At 38.2% G+C, this 15783-nt stretch overlaps 2 protein-coding genes across 2 annotated transcripts; both read left to right on the forward strand.

Moving 5' to 3' along the window:
• Nucleotides 1-8268: 8268 nt before the first annotated feature.
• LOC131665434 (exosome component 10-like) lies at nt 8269-9847 on the forward strand. The gene is made up of 3 exons (XM_058937315.1): nt 8269-8400; nt 8516-9614; nt 9694-9847. Exons 1-2 carry the CDS (start codon nt 8323-8325, stop codon nt 9089-9091), a joined length of 654 nt encoding a protein of 217 aa, XP_058793298.1. The 5' UTR covers nt 8269-8322; the 3' UTR covers nt 9092-9614; nt 9694-9847.
• A 3447-nt stretch (nt 9848-13294) lies between these two features.
• On the forward strand, nt 13295-14310 carry LOC131665107 (uncharacterized). Its single transcript, XM_058936742.1, has 3 exons — nt 13295-13646; nt 13714-13847; nt 13936-14310. Exons 1-3 carry the CDS (start codon nt 13493-13495, stop codon nt 14308-14310), a joined length of 663 nt encoding a protein of 220 aa, XP_058792725.1. The 5' UTR covers nt 13295-13492.
• Nucleotides 14311-15783: the final 1473 nt, after the last annotated feature.

The raw sequence follows: 15783 nt of genomic DNA on the forward strand, positions 1-15783 counted from the left end.
GACCGTTGTTTGTTATTTCCTGGACGAGCTCGGCTAAAATGCTGCTGAATTAAACGTCAACGTCTTCTTTACTATCGCTGAGCGTTCAAAGGCGTTTGCACGGCAATCAAACCGCTTGGAAGACAATTTGTTTTTGTCTAATGGATTTTTTATTTACGTGCCTAGTTCTCAAAGATTTATCTATTCTCGATAGCACTTCTTTTTATTCGAATGCGAATTCGTACATTTATTGGTCACGTATGAGTTTCGGCACGTAGCGGCACTAATCCATAGTGTACCCTTGCAAATGCACGTGGAGGAAGGGGAGGAGTAACGAAAACATGTGGAATCGAAAAACCGGGTACAAATACGTTTGTGTGCGCGTGGGCACGGGCAACGGGGGTGGCAAGGGGGAGGAATGAGGATTTCAACCCCTCCGTCTACGTCGGCATTTGTCTCGTTAAGGGGGCTGCATGTGCGTGGTGTACCCGTGCACGAATGAATTTTATCTGGATGACGAGAAGAGAGACAGAAAGAGAGTGAGATGGAGAGAGAGAGAGAGAGAGAGAGAGAGACATAAAAAAGGCAGAGTCAGATTGATGGACGATTTGGCGAGACGAAACAGCAGGAAGTGAGAGAGGAAGAATCGACGAGGGACACGTTTCCTGCATTGTTTGCGGAGCTGACGCTGTAAATTACTGCCGTACGACCGACGACCGTTTTGTTTCCGTCGTTTCTTCCTAATGAGACTAAATTACGCTGTTATTCTTTTTCTCCACGGATATCAAAGAAGCAACTTTTTAAAGAAACTACCATATGATTGTAATCTTGTCTGTTTGACGAACGACAATAAAATAGACAAACGAGTATTGAGACAATGGCTTTACCGTACAATCAAATACCAACAATATGTTAATTCAGCAATGATCAATTATTACGAGTTTACCACTGAAATTGATTAAATAGTCGCAGTAGAGTTGAGAATAGCTATAAAAGCGACGTAATGTTACAAGATAACGCAGCGAAAGAAAAATACACGCATTAAAAATAGAGAATTAATAAACAGCAAAGTTTGTATCGTAAGAAAAAGTTTGCGAAACTTTTGAAAGTTTGACGAGGGATATATAGACGCGGCAATTAGCGTTAGCAGTTTGCGTTAACCGCAAACACAAACAAATTAATTCTCGTTAAATATGTAGCAACGGCTCTTTGTGTATGCCGCTAAACAACCATCATCCTCGTGATCTCGTATACAGAAAGTTTACGTTGACACGTTTATGAGCTTTAAAGTTCTCACTATCACTCGAGCTATGCACTTTTCGCAACTTGGAATTATAATTTTATTCCCCGAGGAGAAAAACTTGTAAACGGATTACGTTCTTTTTCCACGTAGTCACTTTGTTATCATTATTTCTAAAAGGATTATGCAGATTATGCCTGTATCTCTGTTTTATACTCCCACTTGAATTCCACGTGAATTTTCAGCTGGGCAATGAAATCCATCGATGTATGCAAACAACCTGCACCTTTTTGTTATGAAATTTTCACGCGAGGATCCTCGGAATGCTCGTGGTCAAAATTGAATTGAGACCGAAAGCCGAGACTGCGCGAGAGAAGCGGCGGACTCGAATGTGCGGAGATCAAGGCGTTTCATCTTCCCTTGACAATTCAACCACGTATGTGTCTTCGTTTATTATTCAGCCGGCTTATTCAGTCTGCGCGAGCTTGCGTCTCGTAGGTAGTTACGCGCAGCCGCAGCTCTTAAACTATTTATCGAAGTTGGCCCGCTTTGATTTCATTACGATTGTCTTGCTCGTCGTGCGCATCTTCCCGAACTTCGCAATTTCATCTTTATAGGGGTGGAACGAACGGGACCCCGACAGGATGAAAGACTTTCTCATTTATGAATAAATTTGTTCGGTTGCTTAATTCAGCTCGTCTACCAGTCGTTACGCTCAATATTGTATTGCACTGGGCCGACATTTCCTGGCGAGTAATAAAAGCAAACGAAGAATTCGGTTTGGTCATTGTGTCTGGGCGTTGAAAGTTAAGCTACGTTATCGATAGCGTTGGCGAAGGAGGCTCTGGAAAATGAAGAAAAACTGATTTGATTAAGCGAGGCTTTCGACTAAACTGGATTAATTAGTTGAGAAGTCGGCTCGAGTGACATTTGAAATGTAAAATCAAAGGAATTTTAATGGAGTAGAGTAAACAGCCGAAGTAGAAATTGAGAGCCGGCGTAGAATTTAAATTGTAAATGGTTTTGGCGCTTGCTCATTTTAAAGACGGGCGGTTTTGCATTGTGCGCGCTTGCGAGTACACGCAAAAAGTCCATCCGGCATTCCGCTGGCGCTCTGTCCCGTCGCGTTGTCTGCGGCGTAATGCAGATCTGCAGAGGCAGAGGATTTGTTATACGAGAAATTAACGAGGGAAGTGGAGACGTCATAAACCGCGTGAGCTGCTTAATTAATTCTGGCGAATGTAGCAGTCGCGCAATCCTGGGCGCCTCTGTTCGCCTATTCGCCTATTCGCCGGGCGATCTTGCGTCTCCCTCTCACTTTTCCCGGGTATTTTTTCGAGCTTTCGAAAATGATCGAGCTACGAGGTCGATCGCGCGCCGGCAGCTCGGAGTTTATTTATAATTTGCGGAACGAAGCCTGCCCGAAGGGGGTTCATCAAAATAACGCGCGCGTTCTATTCTGTTTCCGTGGCATTTGCCTTGCTTACTTTGCTGCGCGGGATCTGCGTTAAAGATCGGGGGCCGAGGGCGCCAGCGGAGCAGAGATGAAACTACTTGGCGCTGCGCGCATCTCTCTAGAGAAGTCGTAAAATTTCGAGCGTGCGCTCGTCCTCCTCTCTTGTGTTTCATCCCTTGTAAGGCCTCTTGCTGCTATAAACGTGGAAAACTTTCGTGGAGCCGAGAGCGTTTCGTTGACTGCTCACGGCCAAACGTTCAAAAGGATTTGTGAGCAGAATAGATAAATGTGATAAAGTTCGGAATCCTCATTTTATGGTGATTGGTCTTGGAATTCAGCGCTCCAGCTCCACGGAATATATTGAAAAGATCCGGCGATTTGCAAAGCTCTTTACAATAAACGAACAAAATGCCGTGTCATTTGAATTTTCAACAAATTCCAGTTTCAACGGCGCAGAGTGAGTCGTTTGCTCAACTTGGATGTCGGTAAGCCGGCTCTAAATTACAACTCGATTAATTTTTACGAAGACGTAAACAATATCGAGGCACAAACGGCATCAAGGGGCCAACAGCTTTCTTTATTACGCGCGCACGGAAAATGTTGAGCATCGTAAAAACTCAAAGGATCGGCCTTGCCGAGGTAACTTGCCGCTCGAAGGAAAATTAGTAAAAGCTCGTTGATAGCCTGCTTACATAGTAGCGTGCTTTAGAAACTTGTGACAAGTCGTGAATAACGAGTTTTAATGCCGAGCAACGCGAGCTTCCTCTATTTCTACATTGACGGCAGTTAGTAGCGATAGGTCGCCAGTAAAAATCCACTCGATGGAGGAGAATCGATTAATTATAATTATCGGTTCTCTAATGAGCTTCTCGGGGCTCAAGTTTCTTTGCTGCTTTGCTGCACTGGCAATCCAAGGATCTCTGCTAATTAGACGACACTCTCCGCCAAGTGTCTATAATTAATATACTTTGTGAAGTTGCAAGTGCTTCGGAGAAGCGAAAGTGAAAAAAGAACGCGGTAAAGACGCGACTGCGCGGCTTGCAACGCGAGGCGCCGACAAATAAGCAGCGTGGCGTGGCGTTCACGGGCGAGGCTTGAGCGCAAAAGCTGCGCGCAGTGCACCGTGTAGCTAGATGGCACGAGCCTATTATGCCGCACAGGCAGGCCGCCCGCGATCGCATATAACCGACGAAGGCACGCCATACCTCGTCTGGCAGAACGGACGCGGAACAATACTAATCGCGTCAGAAGCCACGATGCCGCGACTCTGCCTCGTGATCAAACTACTCGCCCAGCCGCCCGACGCAGACAATCCCGTCGGATGAGCCCCCGACTCCGCCAGCCGCTACCTATCCCCCGTAGTCAGTCGCACTCGCCGATTTTCATGCCCGCCGGATCGCGCGTGCATTGTCTCCGACAGGCCTTTCACGCCCAATTCCGGCGAGCAATCGCTCACGCATATTCGCCCGCGCGACTTTGCCCAATTCTTTTCCAGGCCGCGGTCGCTGTGCTCTTTATTTACTCAACTTAATTAATTCTGGCCACGCGAGCACCAGTGCGGCTCAGGCTAAAGCTTCGAGCTAAAATCCCAATAACCGCGAGGACTTATTTGAATTTCCATCGAGTGTATTGAATTTGAAATTGCTTTAGTAAACCAAAGTCATAGATGAACGAAAAAGACAAAAGGCTGTGGTGGGAAATCAATAAAATCTTGCTCGATGTGCAAATCGGCCTGCTTTGTCTACGCTCGCTTGGTGCCCGGTCTCGCAGTCGAAAACTGCGCGCGGCCCAACGGCTCGGTTTAACGAGAAAAGACAAGCAGCAAATGAAAGTGGCATTCGTTTGTCAGGCGCAGCAAGTCGCGATCCGTCGCCGAGATCGAATGAATTCTCGAGTGGTCGCGGACAAAAAAGCGAGCGCGCGACCGAGAGATCGAAATTCATCTGCGATAATTGAAGCTCGCGCGGACTTGATTTCTTAGCGCTCGAGTGGCTATACACAATGAGGAACGTCGGCCGGCGGTCGGTTCATTCAATTCGCCCCGGTCGCCGGCGACAAATTTGAATAATTTATTGAACATATTCATCGCGTGTCATCGACAGATATATTAATCAGAAGTCGATTACGCGTTGGCCTGCTGCTGAGCCTGAGCCGAGCCGAAGGGGCTCTTCTTTCTCTCCGCCCTTGTTGCATTCCTCGCACTTTCCCTTGCTAGTCTTTCGGTTGCTCGCTCGACGCAAAGTCGATCCGGCAATGTTGCAAAGAAACGATGCAAATGCGGGACTGCTGCAGATACCCGGCAGGATAGCTGCGCGCAGGCTCGGTCATCGTCACCGCCAGCTGCCGGCCAAGATAATGGGGGGGGGGGGGGGGGCACTGCAATTTCGCGCTCTCGAGTCGTGCCAGCAGGTATTCCGCGCGACGCCCACGCAACGCGCAGCCGATGCGCCCCGAGGCACTGACTACCGATCCAACTACACGCCCTCGTCTTACCTTACAACACTCTACTCCCTCGCTTCGCGTTCCCTCCTGCCCGGACCGTTACCCACGGGCTTCTCCGATGCGCGCGCTTCCTCCGAGCCACTCCGACGGAACGGGAGATCGCATATCTATCGGCCTTTGTTTCTTTCTACTTTTTTCTTTCATTTCAAACCTACGGAGGAATAATTAATTGCGCGCTGCTGCACATCTGTACGAGTATGTAAATCGCGGAGCTGTTCAATGACAAATAAACGACTTATTTGCATCATTATTCTTCTAGATGTTTTAATTCTTATCGATGAGCCAATTTTTTCGTTCGAACGGGCAAATGATTTGTAAATTGTTAACAATTGGAATATTAAAGCAAGAATTCATCTGCTACGAAAAGCAAGAGATAACTATCATAATAACGTATACTTTACATGCCACAATGACGTAAATAAGACCACTTTTGATATTCCTATCAAATAGTAAAATTATATTCAAAATCTTAATTTGATATTATTAAGATAGAACCGTTGAAATAAAAGCAGAAACGACGAGGTCGTCATTGGTTTATAACAATTGCGTTGTTAACATTTTGCTCGGTAAAAATATCAAAATTGTGACCTCTGAACATTTGCAGCTTTTAAATTATAGAGATTACGCCACAATTATTAAGGATATTGTCATATTAACGAGAAAATTGCTTGGCATAATAAACTTATATTTTGACAGTTTCTTGAAGAATTACGTTTCATACAATCCCGATGTTCTATATTTATGTCCTATACACCTCTAAATATTTATGAAAATCATGTTTATGGCGACTGTTGTATTTATTCTGATTCCACGAAAGTGGTCATAGAATTAGGGCTTCAGACTTGGCCTTTGCCACATGTCTCAGAAATTAATTTCAGAAATACTACTGTGGGCAAAAAGTAAGGTGAATTTTCAATTTAAACTTCGCAGGCTTAACATTTCGGGCTAGTTCTTTTTTTCTTGAGTTGGTAGGACTGCGAATGACATCTGGGATAAATTTCATGTCAATGTCATCATCAGTAATATATTTACGCTTGTGTTTACCAAACGACCAAGAGTGCATGTTTCGATTTTTACAATGTCTGATTTAATTGAGCAAAGAAGTGCCATCAAATTTTGTTTGCGGAATGAAATTTCGGCTGCGGAAACGTTGAGGATGTTGCGGAAGGCCTTTGGTGATTCTACCATGTCGCAGAAAAATGTTTATAAGTGGTACAAAGACTTCAAAGAGGGTCGAGAACGTGTTGATGACTTGGAGCGCTCCGGACGACCATCGACGTCAACAGATGACCAACACGTCAATAAAGTGAAGGAATTAGTGCTCGAAAATCGTCGGTTGACTGTTAGAGACCTTACTAATATGATCGGAATATCAGAAGGATCTGTGAAAACAATTTTGAAAGACCATTTGGGCCTACGAAAAGTCAAATCTCGTTTGGTACCGAAAACGCTCAATTTGGCATAAGTGTATTTTATCGGGAGGGGATTACTTCGAAGGAGATGACATTGATATAGAAGAATAAATAAAGATTTTTCATTTTACAAACAAATTCACCTTACTTTTTGCCCACAGTAGTATTATTTAGCGTGCTTCGCATGCTCTTCGTGTTACGTTTTTATGCTATTTATTATACTAGGAGTGTATTAGCACGCGTGGAATTTAATGGTTCCCGTATAATATCATCTAATGAGATTGCAATATACATTTCAAAATCTAAATAATATTTTTCAATCAATATTAACTTGTACAATCTAACAACCACTGCCACATTCATTTTCACATATTCGGTTTATACATTTAACTTCTATTAAACAGAATGAAAAAACAAATTTTCAATATATATAAAATTATAAATCAAAATATCTTAATGAATATTAGCATCAAATGTAGAATTCTTTATAAACGAAATTTTTTGATAGTATCTTTATTATCATAGTTGGTATATATATTTTCAAAGAACTTCTAGATCGAACTCAAGATACCGCAACGTACAACTTTCCATAATTAAAAATATTGTATCTTAAATCTATTCCAATGTTTTCACGAATTAAGAAAATAGCCAACCTAACCGAGTTGAACCCGACACCTTCATGTTAACAGAGTTGTACTTTACCATTAAATATTTAGTTTTACTCAATATCTACATGAGTTGCAATGTAGATATTCCATGATACTTTCTGTACAGTAATTATCTCTTTTACCAACATTCATTTTGGTAGTTGATAATGGCTAAAGGAACTCAGCAGGAAGTTAACGAAAATCGACCGAAAAAAATTATAGAAAAACTGCGCGTGGTTAACAAAAATAACAAAAGTTATTTATAACTTCGCGCAATTTCATTTTCATTGATAAAAAAAATGATCAAAGTTGATCATTCACAGATTATCGATAACTGTATCTGCGTGGAGTTTTATTAAAGTTTTTAGAGAAATAAACCAGTTCAATCGTTAGCAAAAATCTCGCACAGTTTTTCTATCCAATTAAAATATTATTATAACCATCCGTTAAAGAATAAATATTTTTTCTCACTACATTCATATACATATGCACCTGACAGATCAGTCGGTATCATAGATCGGTACACTTTTTATTCTTGTAAGGCACATTCTCAAATTATAAGAGCTGTATTAATAGGAATGAGTTATTATTATTTTTTTTTTCACTGTCCATTACACTTGCTGGCTGGGTTAAGGGGGGGGGGGGGGGTGTTAGAATTGTTCTGTAAACACCTTTAACTGAATTTATGTTCGTTGATATCAGAATCAAGGTTTTAAAAGTTAGCACCCAACAATTGAAATATTAAACAAATCTATAAACTAATTACACCATTCGATTGGGCGGCTTTTAATTAATCACATATCGTTTGTGCGTCGATTATGCTCATTTTCATATAAAGTTTTTCGTATAATTAATTATGGGTGCTGGCGCTAGCACCTATAATTAATTTTATCTGTTTTTCGTATAAAGAAAATGAGCATAATCGACGCACAAACGATATGTGATTAATTAAAAGCCGCCTAATCGAATGGTGTAATTAGTTTATAGATTTGTTCAATATTTCAATTGTTAGGTGCTAACTTTTAAGACCTTCAGAATTACATTTACGTAGCATAAAAAGCTAAATCTTTATCATCATCTACCAAGATGAATGTTTATAAAAGAGAGGATTACTATAAAGAAAGTAGCATTGAATACCCACATTGTGATACATGTGGATTTTGGGTAAAACTAAATATTTAATTTAAACATACATATACGTATTTTTTTAAGCTGGTAACATATGATTTATTATTTATTTGAAGTAACAATTATTTCAAAGAAATATCTTATGTTCTAGATCAAATATGATAAAGCAGGTATTCCTCAAACTAAGACCAAGAAAATATTTTGTGTAATGAAACAAGAACTTTATCTTCTTCTTATACAAATATTGGACTATGAAAAAAATGACAAAAATACAAAGTCAGCAGTTGCTTTGTCTGACAATAATCAGTTATTTAAAACTGAAAAATATGAAGAATTTCAAGAAAATCACAAATCTTTATTGGAATTGTTCTTTGACAAAGAATGTTATGAAGCAAAATCATTACCTATGTTAAAATCTATGAATGACATAAGATTTGTTTTTATAGATATAAAAAGTGAACTTCATTTTATGTCAAATGAATTGGTAAAATATAAAGTAAATGTAGAATGTTATTCGCAAAGAAGTTACTTTGGTTTCTCATGGCTTTTACAAATATCTACTGAAGAAATATACTATATGATCGACTGCTTGAAACTTCAGAAAGAGTTATATATCTTGAATGATATTTTTATGAACCTAGAGATTATGAAAATTTTTCATGATGGAGAAAATGCTGTTCTTAGATTGTTTAAAGGTTTTTTGAATTTTTGTTGTAAATATGTTTGATACTGCCATACTCAACAAAATTGTAATGGATTCTAAAGAAAAAAACTTGTTACCAACTCATATTAATTTTGAACCAAGTCAAATCCACACTCATTTCCTAATCTTTTTTAAAACGTATTTAATCAATTCCATAAATAAGGTACACAAGAAAAAGTTCTTGAAAACTATGCGTCAAAATTGTAAGAAAATATGCAGTAGTGTTCATCATAAAATCAACTGGAAGAAAATAGATTTACAAATTTATGACACAGTTAAAAATAAAGAATATTATATTGCAAAGGAATTATTGAAATGGAGAGAAGTTGTTGCTAAAAAAGGTGAGTCTCCTAACTTCATACTATCAGATAATGATATTTTGAAAATATCACAGGATTTGATTCATTGAAATAGTTCTACCCTCAGTAAATATTATGGAGAAAAATTTTTACACAATAAAGACACATTTTTTAATATTATTAATGTTCTAACCGAAGTTAATAAAAGGAATATTGGAAGGAAGAAAATACAAAACTTATTGTTAAATGTAATATTTTTTAAACTTATTTTACTTAATTATATGGCATTTGCTACACATAGAAAATTTTATGTATATATTTTTTAAGGATGTACAATATCAACCTTCTTTTGAAGGTAAATTAGATTTGAAAGCTGTTGAAAATCTCAAGAAACTTGATAAAAAAAAACAGGATCAAAAGAGAAAAAAACAAAAACTAAAGAGAGTTGCAAAATTTTAATTACTTTAAGAATAATTATAATTTCAGTAAACTATCCTAATTAGTTTATATTAAGGATGAACCGTTAATCACATTTTAAAGATGCAACAGATAAGAAATTCCAAAAATCGAAATATTATTTTATATCCATTATATAATATTTTATTTGATTAATAACTGTATCTTTTGCTTTACATATAGTGCATCAAATTTTGATACTGTATACTTTAAAATATAATAAAAGATTATTGAAACAAAACAACATATTTATTAAACTAAACGTTGGGAAATATTTCATTTTAGTAAAATTATTTTGAAAGAATAATTAATGAATGTTCACTATAAAAAATAAAGGATGCATTGTTGCATATATATGCAGACAGAAAAAGATAATTATACTTTGAAAATATAGAAATACTAGACGGAGAATCGATTTTACAAACAGGACTAGGAGCTTTCTCGAAAAAAATGGATTGTAAAAGTTCATTATGAGTGAATCCGATCCGCAATTATTCATTTAAGAGCTGGCCAAGTGTATAACTGATGAGATTTGGTTGATTCGGCGATGGTCTGATATCCGATTTACTCATTTGGCGGATACGTCAAAGAGGGCAAGCGATGCTGCACGACAGCGAGACGGAACCCAAGCGGTTAACCGCTCATGCATCATCCACCACAATAGTTCGCAAGTCCCTATCGAACATGCTGCAAGGGGAAAGGGAGAGATACAATGTAGAGCGTACACTCCGGTGTGCAAGTTGGAGCGGACAAAGAACCGAGCGATCGAGCTGACGAAATGCAAGCGACAATATTGTAAGCGGAGCACGAAGACATCGCGTCTCTCTGGCGATCGATCACAGGACCATCAAGCGCGATTATAGGCGGCAAGCAAGCCAACTCAAAGGACAACGAAAGCTAGAGATAAGGTGAGGCAGAGGGGGCTCGGCAAAGAAAATGATGGCAGTAGCCGGAACTAATAATTAGAGAGGCTTACGGACAAATCGAGTCGGTTGATCTGGCTAAGCGAACCAGCCAGTGTCATTAATTAACTGTGCGCAAGCCCTTTCGATTAATCTGCGATCCGCAGCGGCGGTGGCGGCGGCGGTGGCGGCGGTGGCTATCCGGCGATTACGCGGGCTCTCGCGCGCATCGCTCGCAGCTAAAGTCCGGCGGAAACGCATCGTTTCGCCCCTGTCTATCTACACGGTGACGGCGAGCTCCGTTGAGGGAGAGACAGTCAGCTGTTACGTGCAATAACGGCCGGCACTGCTACAGCGCGCGATCTTGGATCCGCCCGCGGCTGCCGGTCCGGGACCGGCAAACGCACGTACCTACGTACGGGCCGTGCGTCTCTACGAAAATGCGAAATGGACGGCCTATCGCGACTAAACTGGACCATCGGCATTGAGCTACGCGTCGCAAACTTTCGAAATGCAAGTGCAAATGCAAGATCGCCGGGGGCGAGGCAAGGCGAGAACGCGATCGGCGCCAGCTGCCACGCACGACAACGAAAGCGCGCGAGCGCCGCGATGATTTACGCCTCGGCTATTGCGCTCGCTGCCGATCCCGCTGCGACGCTCGTGCTCGCGACAGTGTGCCTTTCTCTCGCGGGCAACGCTCACGGAGATCGAATTTGTGAACAATGCTCGCCGCCAGTGTATAATGCAAATGGCAACCAAAGTCCAATTAAGCTTATCGCGCGATCACGACATCTTGCCGAGGCTGTACTAGACGAGGGGGTTAATTAAAGGCCACTGCAGCAGCGTAGATTCATACACTGAGAAAAATATATGGTCGAATCAACCCAATCATCTGTTCATTCAATAGCACCGTCTTTACATCAACTACTATATGCTTCACTCAACTCGTAAGCTGTTGATTCGACAGACTCGTTGTTGGTTTGACAGACTCGGCTGTTGATTCGATAAAACGCCGTCTGTTAAAATGACTCAACAGGCCGATCTATTGCTTGAATGTCTATGCTGTTGACTTGACGTCTCATACGTCAGAATAACAATGGCTACGTTCAAGGGACTGAGTTAACTTTTCAATTGATAGTATGCCCATTACATTAACAAACCAATCAAAATGACTTTAGTTTCAATAATAAAATAAAATGTAGCTTGTTATTATATTATATTCTTGATCTATAGTTTGCATAACATGGGGTAAGAGTGTAAATACCTACTGCATTTTTTCTTTGAGTTTGCATTATTCCCCTTTCTCTCCCCCCCCCCCCCCCCCCGTCACTATCTTTTGTCAGATAGCGCGCGACCGGCCGCCGGCCGGCTTCTATTATAGCGACACGTGGCACTGCTCGTACGTACTAGCTTAAACCTCGAAAGTCCAACTTAACCTAGACCAGATTTTCAGTGTATCGCGATTTATTGAGTAACGTTATTACTTTATTATTTGTTTGAAAAGAGCGATTGTGTCAAGAAGCTGTTTATTATGGATCTTGCAAACTTATTAGTCGAATTGAGTAGCGAGGATTTGTTTGACTTACTGAAAGGTATGAGTGAATGTTAAATAATTCATGATTGACGGAATGTTCATTTTCCGTGAGTGCTTGTAGAAAAAAAAGTATCAAGTGATACGTTAAGCAAATGGTCTTTCTCTGACGTGGAGAGAATTCTCCCTTCTCATCGAGTGGATGAATTTTGGATAAAACACCAACAGTATTTTGTTAAAGATGTAAGTATGTATTTATATTATTGAATTTTAATACTGTAGAAAAAATCAAAGCAATATACATTAAAAAAACGAATCATTACAAATAACAAGAAAGCTGCATATAAAGGGTTTTTTATTTATAATTTGATTGTTGAGTGTAAATTCACATAATCTTACTAGTATGAAATTACTTTACAGACTGCAGTTTTAACATCAAAACAAACAAGCCAAAAAACTGGTACATCATTATTGGAAGATGAGCAGCGACAAAATCATGAACGAGTTCCTTTGCATCAAATAAATAATGCACAACCAATAGTGAATAGAATTTTCGTGGCAGAGAATTTTAACGTTCAAAAAGCATTGAATGATACATTTGAAGGAAGGCATATTCTAAATTGTTATGATAATAAACGCAAGTTGACTCTCAATAAAAGGAAAAAAGTTGTGCACTTGGTGATGTGTGCTGTACTTCGAGAATGCGACAGGTAATATGAAAATCTATTGAAGGATTTCTAATATATATTGTAAACTTTAAACGATCAAGTGCTTTACGTTTTACTTCACATATAGAGATTTAGAGGAACAAGATTTTTTGATTTTAAGAAGAAAAGTTGTGGAAGTGTTTCCCAGTGAAACGGCTTGTATTTATTATTCACCATCAGTGGATAAAAAAAAAACACTCAATAAAAAAAGCCAAAAAGCTTGTGGCAAATTATTGAATAAATATCAGAATTTGAAACGTTTACCTATTGATATCTATAGGCCAGAAGATAATGAGAACAATCCATTTCATGATGATAGTGATGAACATACACCAACTGAGGAAGAACAAGCGAGTCTAGAATGGCTTCGTACACTAGAAGAACCTTGGGAAACTGCGAAAAAACATTGGAAAACAACTTACAAGTGCAGACATCCAAACGGTGACAACAGTGAAAATAATAAGCTCGTTCATAACATATTTGAGGCTTGGCCCATTTTGAAATGTTCTAAAGGCTATGAGCTTATAGACATGGATTTTGATTTAAGCTTAATGTGTACAATTGAAAAAGCGATAGACAACTTAAGTGATTTTTTTTCAAAAATTTATGCTGTAAGATCTACACCTAATGATCCATTATGCATTGTTCTTAAGGAATTATTAGAAGCACAAAACATTAACGCAGGTTCGTTCAACTCTTACGTTTTTTATTTAAATAATTTTTTGTATTAACAGATATAATTTTTTTATAGATTCCAAAGTTTATGTACAGATGCTGTTACTATCTTTCATGCTTCCGTCAACTGCAAGAATCTCACAAGGTCGAAGAAAACAATGGAAACCATCATGTCTCGAAAGTTTTGAGGGAATTATTACTCATGTTAAGGTTTTTGACCAGCATTATCTACAACTATAATTTAAAAAAATGACTTTATACGGAATTCAGTTTACTGTATTTTTAAAACCTGTTGCAGATTTATGGAGATATCGAAAAGAGGCAAGAAGAGAAGAAATTGTTTGCAAAAAGCAAACGAATTACACTACAGCCGTATATAATAGTTGTTGGAGAAGAAGATTGTAGAGTTGAGTCATCATATCTAGTAATTGATGATAACGAGTATGAGATGCCATCGTTACAAGCAGCTATTGATTACTGTTTCAAATCATTCCACGTGTTCAGTGCTAAGTATCCACCGCAGAGTGAACATCTTTGGTTGTTGCTGCAGAACGGCGTTTACAAATTCCATACACGCTGGGATCCCTTAATATTAAGCGTAGAAGAGATGCTTAACGATATACAATTTTCTTTACCACCATTCAACTTAAACAAAGATTCAGATCAAGCTTAAACGCTTTCACTGATAGCTAAAATATAGCTAGTTTTATTATCTTATTTTCTTTGAATAATTCATCATTTTTGTAAGACTCAACGAGTCGAAGATTATGTTGATTTAAAGTTTTATCAAGACTTCATATTGCTTCAACATTTTGTTCATAGTTAGTAGAGAAAATTGTGTTCTGTAGTCGTATATTAGAAAAAAAAATACTTTTTGAACATGGAGGTACTTGATTGTTCTTTATGTAGATCTAGTTTTAGTACGATTAAGTTGTTTGCGCAACATTTAAAAGTTTTTCATAAAGGTGCTTTAAAATTTATATGTAATAAACGAGACTGTATGAGAACTTTCAGTAATAGATCTGTTTTTATAAGTCACATGGGGTCACATTTTTCTAAAACGACATCTGATTTAGAAAATATTACAAAAGAGATTGAAAATGATGAGACTGTAAACTTAAATTTTGAAGAGCCGAAATTCTTTGAAAATAACGAAAAACTTGATATAGAAATAGTGTTAGAATCTAATAATAAACCTGTTGAGAAAGTAAGTGAACCCAAAGATATAGAAATGACGTTAGAATCTAATAATAAGCCTGTAGAGAAAGTAAGTGAATGCAAAGAAACGAATTTTCGTGAAGAAACTAAACAAGACTATGAAATAAAAGTAGCTGGCGCAGTTGATATGTTAATGTCAAGTTTGTATGCCAAAATTTCTTTGCCCATAAACATGATTATATTTCTCATGACAATGTTTCAAAACTTCTATAACACTAATTTTGTTGAAAAAATGCTTTCGTTTAATAATAAAATTTTACGTTGTGATAGCCTCAATAACATTCTTAACTTAATGAAAAATATATTTTTTAATTATTCAACTTATCATAAAGCAATAAAATCTTTCAAATATCTTTTTTATGTAGAATCAGAAGTTGTTCCCGTGGCAAATATATTAAAAACAAAACGAATTCACAGAAGAAAAAAATATGTTTCAGTCAAAGTATCGGTCGCTAGTGTACCTATAAAAAAAGTTTTGAAACATTTTCTCGAACTTCCAAACGTTTACTCATCAATAGTAAATTATATTAATGAAAAAGAAAAATGTAAGTGTATATGCTCTATTTTTCACAGTGAAAGATGGAAATACATTAAAAATAAATTTCCAGGAAAAATTGTACTACCGTTTACTGTGTTTGGCGATGATTTCGAGATAAATAATCCTATAGGTTCCCATAAGGGACGCAACAAATTACATAGCCTTTATTTTACTATATTAGGAATACCACCGGAATTTGCTAGTCATTTGCAAAATATATTTCTACTACAAATATGTAAATCCGAATTTAAGAAAATAGTAAAGCATTCTAAGCTTTTTCATCCTGCTGTGCGACAAATCTTAGATTTACAAAAAAATGGCATTACGATAAATGTAAGTGGTAGAAATATAAAAGTCTATTTCGATATTTTCAATATAAGTGGGGACAAT

The sequence above is a fragment of the Phymastichus coffea genome, unplaced genomic scaffold (genome assembly GCF_024137745.1).
Source record: "Phymastichus coffea isolate CEN01 unplaced genomic scaffold, Cenicafe_Pcof_1.1 PCOF00003, whole genome shotgun sequence".
NCBI classification, from domain to species: Eukaryota; Metazoa; Arthropoda; class Insecta; order Hymenoptera; family Eulophidae; genus Phymastichus; species Phymastichus coffea.